The sequence below is a fragment of the Macaca mulatta genome, chromosome 1 (assembly GCF_049350105.2).
Source record: "Macaca mulatta isolate MMU2019108-1 chromosome 1, T2T-MMU8v2.0, whole genome shotgun sequence".
In the NCBI taxonomy this organism is placed as follows: Eukaryota; Metazoa; Chordata; class Mammalia; order Primates; family Cercopithecidae; genus Macaca; species Macaca mulatta.
The window spans coordinates 155,402,231-155,410,158 of NC_133406.1; the positions used below are offsets into that span (position 1 = coordinate 155,402,231).

Consider the following 7,928-nt stretch of genomic DNA (forward strand, 5'->3'; position numbering starts at 1 on the left):
GCACTAAAAAGAACAGGAATAGCACAAAGAATGAGGGGGAAAAAGTAAGGAGATAGTGGTGATAAGTAGCTAGAGGAGGAAAAATATGAATAATTACACAGTGGAAAATTCAGATATCCATTCTGCACTTATATCCGTTGATGGTATGGACCATTCTATATTAATACTAACATTAAAGATCAATTTAAAGTAAATAACCTTTGTTTTCTAGAAAATTTTAGATCAAGAAATTTTAGCTATCTATAGTGATACATAATAACCATCTTAAAAATGCAATAGAAATGTTAAAAACATACCTATGTACAGTTATCAAATATTTCAATAAAATCTAAATTTAAAAAAGTATGGGATCTCTGAAAAATGTTATGAATATCACTTTAAGTGTGGAAAACTAGAACCATATATATGCTTTTATAGTTTTTTAGTTGTTTTATTTTATACAACAACAAACAAGCATTCATTATATGTTGGAGAGTATAAAGTTGGTGTGTTATCACTGATTTATGTTGCTTTGTCTTAGTGAAGGGAAATAGAGATGAAGGGGCACTTATTAATGGAGAATAAACAAGCAGAAAGAGAAAGATATTATGGGTAGTCTTTAATAGCTATGTGTCAGCATTTTAAATTGTCTATTTTATATACAGAATAACCTTAGATAAATATTTTGTTCAACACACAAGAGTAAACCTTAGTTTGTAATGAAGTAATGTGTGTCTCTATGGTAATCGTCTATATGGCTAGCACAATGCATACTCTCAGAAGAAACTAGTCTTAATATGGAAAATGTTATTTGGGATTGTTAAATACCTAATCAGAATGAGAAAATAAAATATCTGTACTATTTCCAGGCAATAAATGAAGATAGTAGATAATGCTGTATAATCAAACTCAGGTAACAAGTGGTCAAATCTAGTATTTGCACATTTTATCAAAGTGAAATTTGGTCTGCTTAGTAAACTATGACTCTGCTGCTAATAGAATTGCAGAAAAGCCCACAAGGGTCAGAACTTACTAGGCTGATCACTTTAGATGCCTTTGCCTCATTTAGATGTTTGCAGATAAAGGAACTTCTTGTTATATTTTGTTTGTACACCAACATGCCTTGCCTGCTTTTTGCTGTAGCTTTTAATTTAGGAGAAGCTAGCAGCTTAGCTATTGTTTGAATTATAGCTAGATAATAATAAACTTGCACAGAAAATTAATTGACATTGGAAATGTGATTTGTTTGGGGACGTTATGATGTAGCATGAATTAGCACCATGGAACGTTATACTGCTTCTATCCTTAATCTACATTATGTCTGGTAATACAAAAATAATTATGGAATGCTTTCTTTTGATAGAGTGCATGTTTGTGTTTCAATGCATGTTTGTAGTTGTTGATTAAATGGCTTATCTTTAACTCTGTTTTTTTTTAAGTTCAGTTGGATTACTGTCACTAAAGCAAAATTGTTGTTTGTTTCTAGTGCAGCGTTTAACTGTCAAAAAATCAACAGACAGTTTATTCCCAGAGCAGAAGTCTTCTCTGAATTATTTGAGGCAGAAGAAAGAACGACCTCATATGTTAAATTTGAGTGGTACTGATTCATCAGGAGTACTTAGGCCAAGGCAAAACCGATTAGACAGTCCACTTAGCAATCGTTATGCGGGAGACTGGAGCAGCTGTGGGGAAAACTACTTTTTAAATACAAAAGAAAATTTAAATGATGTGGATTATGATGATGTCCCTTCAGAAGAGAGAGAAATTGGAGAAAATTATAGCAAAATGGATGGGCCAGAAGTAATGATTGAACAGCCAATTCCCATGTCCAAAGAGTGTACATTTCAGACATATTTGACAATGCAGACAATTGAGTCTACAGTGGATCGAAAAAACAATCTCAAAGATCTACAAGAAAGTATTGATACTTTGATTGGAAATCTGGAACGTGAACTCAGCAAAAACAAGCTTAATATGAGTTTTTGAGATTGAGGGTTTTTCTGTTTTTTTTTTTTGTAATGTCTTAAAGTTTCAAATCTGTTTTTCTTTGCTTTCTTTTCTTATACCACCCACAGTGATGTTTTCATTTTATTACTCTTGAAATCTTTAATTTCTAATAAGTGTATCTGATTCAATTAAAAACACTATTCATTAATATAATTTTTACTTATCTCCCTAGAAAACTTTTCTGGGGATCAATAAAACTTGGACATCTTGGGCTATTTTACTAAATCTTGCCAAGTCTATGGAGATAACTTTCAAATGCACTTAAGAAGGTTCACATAAGTTATTATCCCCTCAAGGTTTTTCTGCTTTATGGGAACCACTCTTCTGTAGCTGAGACAGATGTTCTTTTTTTGTTGTTTTTTGAGACGGAGTCTCACTCTGTCACCCAGGATGGAGTGCACTCGTGCGATCTCAGCTCACTGCAACCTCCACCTCCCCAGTTCAAGTGATTCTCCTGCCACAGCCTCCCGAGTAGCTGTGATGACAGGCGCCCACCACCATGCCCAGCTAATTATTGTATTTTTAGTAAAGACGGGGTTTCACCATGTTGGCCAGGCTAGTCTCAAACTCCTGACCTCAGGCGATCCGCCCACCTTGGCCTCCCGAAGTGCTGGGATTACAGGCGTGAACCACCACGCCCGGCCTTTAGATGTTCTTTTAGAGGAACATCACAGCTGCTCAGTCTGATTTGCAGTACGGGTCCTGGTACACTGGAACATCCTTTCGTCACATTTGTAATGCAAATGCTGCTATAAGAAAATCTTTTTATAAATAAAAGTGAAATTATACAAGTATTAATGTATTCTGTATTAACAGTCAGTAATTTAAGCTTATAAAAATTAAATATTTTTATAATCCTGAAACTATGTATATATTTATAAATGCATATATGTATAGCTATCAGGATGGGGGAGGGGTTACTGTAGAAGCGCATGTATTTTTTAAGTATATATGTCATGAGACCAAAATTATTATCTTAAAATATTTTTTTCAGGGAGAGAACATTTGAATTAAAGGAGGAATTACATAAAAACACCTGAACAAAAATATTCTAGAAGCATCTGAATAGAAATAATAGACTTTCTTTTCTTTATTCACAGAAAGTCATGATGTCCCCTGTGAAAAGTCATCTTTTACATTTGAAATCCTCTAACTCCTTAAGGGATTAAGTGCCCAGATTTCTGCACTGGTGACTTAGATTTAATAAATCTGCTCCTGTTCTATGCATTTTTATATTCCGCTTTGTTTTAATTATTTATTTGTAGTAGTACATTTATAACATTGACTTTATAATTACCCCATTTGTTTCTAAATAAATTGTCTTGCTAGCTTATTACATGTTTTTGATTTTTAAAAATTAACTTATTTTGGCTAAGTATATATACAGTGTTATAGCAATCACAGTAATGTTTGAAAATGTAAATTTAGAAGGCTTTTGTATTAAATAAAAATGTATTTTTTTAAACTTTTATATCTACAAAATATGTAATTTTAAAATTATAATTAGACTTTAAGTTACCAACTTTTAAGATATGCCAGTCATTGAAAAACTGACTTCCTGATGTTTTTCTGAATATTAAAGTACTTAAACTGTTTCTATGCAATAAATATTGATAAACAATCTTATTTAATTTGAAAACCCATTGTTAAAAAATAAATATTTTTATATGAAATTTTCATTTTTTAAAACTTTGTGTTACCAATTCAGAAGAGAATACCAAGAGAACATATATACTGAGTAAACAGTCAAAGGAAAGTACTCTTGAATATTTAATAGGAAAGCTGTCTCCGTTTCCTTCCTTTTGTTGCTATATCATGTATGAATTGAATAAATTGTTCCAGAAATGTAAAAATTTTATTAAAATATTATAATCTTCGTGTTATGCTATTAATTATAATGGTTTTAAGGATCACTTATGTTAATATTCCTTTTAAACAAAGGTGTTAAAGTTTTGGACCATCATGTATTATCTATCAATATATGTAATAACATTTATTTGTCCAAAATTTTCCAGAATCTGAAATACTCTAAGGGCCATGCTCGTATTACTGTATTACTATATTATTTTGGGTGAGAATAGTTTTAAAGTTGATCTCTGCAATCTTAGAGAATTCTAATCAGTTTTTTGTTGTCTAATCACTGAGTTATAGCTATAAACTGCTTTTATGACTCTGCTGTCCCAGAAGTGTTGTATAAGTTTAGATGTCTTTACTTTACATGGCATTTTACTTCAAATATTTTTTGAGAGTTTTTATACCTGCTTTTTATTATTTCCTAGGATCTTTCTGTAGTGTCAAATGTTGTTCCTTTCTGAGCCTGCCAGCTTTAATTTTTCTTTTCTTTTTCTTTCTTCTTCTTTTTTTTTTTTTTTTTTTTTTTTAATAGAGACAAGGTCTCTGTATATTGCCCAGGCTGGTCTCAAATTCCTGGGCTCAAGTGATCCACCCACCTCAGCCTCCCAAAGTGCAAGGATTACAGGTGTGAGCCACTATGCCTAGCTTCTAATGTTTTTTAGGATTAAAAACAATTTTAATTTTAGAGCATGTACCTGAATAAAAATTCTAAACAATTCAGATGGATAGAAAATAAAAGTACAAGTGTTTCTGCCTGCCATCCACACCAGTTTCACCTCTTAGAGGTAACAGCACGTTTCTTGCTGCTATTTCTTATAATTTAAGCCAAATTTGTTGTTTTATGAATGATAAGCAATTTATCTCACTTCATTCCCTCTCACCATTTTTGGTTTTAGTTCTTCATTAGTTCTCCTTTATAACTTCAGTTAATAATTTTTTTGATCCATTGATTTTAAATATATTTCCCTAACATTGAGGAAATGACCAACCTTGTACTTCCCTTCCAACTCATTACTGTCCTTTACTGCCTAACTTAAGTTATACTATTAGTTTATATAATAAGTTTTAATAGATGTATAATGTTTTCCCTTTATATTGTATATTTATTTGTATATTGTATATACCGTATACTGTATATTTATTCTAAAAACTGCAAATCAGTAACTAGCAGTCACACTATGCAAGAGTATGCACAGGTAAACCTGTGATTTATCTCCTTCTATGTATCTATCTTATATCCTTGAGTCTGTGCTGATTTAAGCAGAATGTTTTCACACATAAACGCCAAATGGATTCTTTCATAGCAAGCGGTCAACTTCCCCAAATCATGCCATGTGTCATTTGCTACATAATTGGATCATGGCTTCTGCAGATTTTAATGGTTCCTGGAGTACGTAATTGCTTTTCTTTCTTTCTTTCTTTTTTTTTTTTTTTTTAAAATCTTCAAATAGAGACGGGGTATTGTTATGTTGCCAGGACTGGTCTCAAACTTGTAGGCTCAAGCGATCCTTTCCGCCTCGGCCTCCCAAAGTGCTGGGATTACAGTGTGAGCCACTGCATCCAGCCTGATTTTATTTCTTGACAGAAGAAAAATGCTTGCTTTACTGTAGCTTCTTTTAATCAACTATTGAATTACCAAATTTGTTCAGAGTGCTTTTAGCTCTCATCATGAGATTCCAGAACTATATTCTCGTCTTTATTTATTTTTCTTTGACAGAATTGACAGGAAGAAAAAAAACATGTTCTCCACTCTAACCCCGAGATCATTTTATGCTTCTTAATCAGCTTCATCAAATTTGGACAAAGTGATTTTTAGCTGTCATCTCGGGATGTATTTCTTTTGTACTCCTTTTGTTGTTGTTGTTTTGCCGCACTCTTTCTTGAATTTGTCTTTTCTGTTTGCTAAAGTATATTTACAGGTGCCTTTTTTTCCCCTAGAAAGGATGCATGGGAGATAAACTAGGAGTCCTTGTGTGTCTGACAAGGCCTTTATTTTTTCCTCACACTTTATTTTTATTGGGCCTGCAGCTCTAGGTTCAAACTCATTTTTCTTGAGAATTTTGAGGGCATTTCACTATTACCTTCAAGCATCCAGTTTTGCAGTAATCTGGGCTAGAAAGATTTAGACCAGGATAGAAACAATAGAGATGGTGAGATATGGTTGGATTCTGAATATATTTTGAAGCAAGAGCTAAAGGAATCTGCCAGTGGACTATGAAAGGAGTAGGGCCTGAGCAGCTGAATGATGGAGCTCCTTCAAATGAGATTGAAATGACTCCATGTTTTTTCAGTGAGTTCCTTCTATTGGGTGTTGGTATTGTTAATACAGTAGTTATTAAAATGTCTTATAATGTCCTGTTAACGATTAGTACTAATGCTTCTGTACTTGGTGATGGTGCTCATAGAGTTACTACTAGAATAAGAAGGCCAGAAGACTTCGTATTTATCTAAGTAAAGTCCCACATAATAACTGTCTAGAAAATTCCAGATTATGTAGCTTTATATGTTGGGGGTCCCTGAAAAGAATTTAGTTTCCAGACCACAGATTGACTTTGATGGTTAGGATTTTATAAATACATCAATTTTTAGGTACTTTGGCATGATAAAGTTGTATTATGATTAATAATAGCAAGTCTTGATTCGAGGCTTACTCACCTGAGGACTTTGGTACAAAAATGCTCTTTTGCTCTTTTTCCTGACCAATTTTCATTTTGAATGCAATAAGGGCCACATTTGATAAACACTGAAATGCCACAAGTAACATTTCTTGATTGCATTCTGCCTCAGCCAGAAATGGACTTGTTAACTCAGGCAGAAATTGAATTATTGAGAAAATAGTGTATCAGAAGGAAGACTTTTGGGTGCTGAAAGTCTTTTATATTTTCGTCCAGGTGGTGGTTTCATAGGTGTTTACATATCAGGTTGCATCCTTAAGATTTGTGCCCTTTATATGGCATCCCTCTATTTTTTTAATGGGAAAGCTTGAGAAATAGACTTGGAAAATAAACAGAAACTAAGAGGGGCTAGGTCGTCAGAATGACAGCAATCAAGGCTGTGCTTGGTTACGACGCCGCTGTTGCTGTCACTGTCACTAAGCAGCCCCACGTTCTCCCCACTGGAGTGAGTTAGAAAACATCCTCAGTCTGCGTTATTCCTGACAGAGTTCCGGACAGAAGCATGAGTTTGTACTCCAGCTTCCAGAAGGCAGAGAGGAATTAGCTTGCATCCTTTCTTAGAACTTACATAGTAAGTAGATTCTATGACTGCAGAAGGAGATTTGGATGCTGAGCTGGCAAAACAGTGACACACACAACACTTTCCTAGTCTTCCATCTGAACCCTGTTGCTGCAAAATTGGAGTCTTTCTTACCCCGTCCCCCCAGTATATCCCAGCCATCAACAGGTCTGAGTGTTGTGTGTCTGAAACTGTATTGGAGTTTGTCACTGCTAACACACTAGTCCAAGCCACCACCATCCCTCAATCTCCTAGTTCTCTGCTATCACTCTCCCCTCTCCACACCCACGATCCAGTCTCTTCATGGAAGCTAATGTGAAAAAGATAAACTGCATCATTTCCTAGGCCTTCTCCCTTGTTGCCCAGCTCTAGCAACACTGGGGACCCTCATTCCTGTCTGAGGCTCTCTGCTCTTGCCATTGACCCTGTCTGGAAAGCTCTTTATCCAGATGTTAGTTAGGTAGCTCCTTTTTGTCATTCGCTTCTCTGCTCAAATGTCACTTCAAAGAGCCTGCTTCTGAACAGCCTGCTCTGAGAATAAGGGGAAGAAGCAGATGGAGATTTCTGTTTCTTGTAACAAATGCTATTAATAAACACTTATGGTACTATCTGACTAAACTGCAGATATTTATCACTTTGGTAAATGTTTACATTTAAACCAAATTTAAGAAAAATATTTGAAGAACTACACCCACATCCATTGTCACTTTTTGTCATATCACCTGGGCTTATTTTCATCAAGGCTTTATCATTATCGGAAATTATCTCATTTATTTGTTTATTCATTTATTGTCTACGTCCACTCTTCTAGAATGTAATCTCCATGGCAGCAGAGACTTTGTATATCTCGTTCA

General features: G+C 34.3%; 1 protein-coding gene across 2 annotated transcripts in view; it reads left to right on the top strand.

Annotated features, from left to right (window-relative positions):
• Positions 1-4,154, top strand: part of SYDE2 (synapse defective Rho GTPase homolog 2) — a 41,801-nt gene extending 37,647 nt beyond the window's left edge. The window contains exons 7-8 of one of the 2 annotated variants that reach the window (XM_015144232.3): positions 849-892; positions 1,466-3,612. In XM_015144232.3, coding sequence (XP_014999718.3) covers positions 849-859 — 11 coding nt within the window. In that variant the 3' untranslated portion in view covers positions 860-892; positions 1,466-3,612. Of the gene's footprint in view, positions 1-848; positions 893-1,465 lie in introns of both variants that reach the window. The other variant, XM_001108631.5, reaches the window with a different exon arrangement.
• The last annotated feature ends 3,774 nt before the right edge of the window (positions 4,155-7,928 follow it).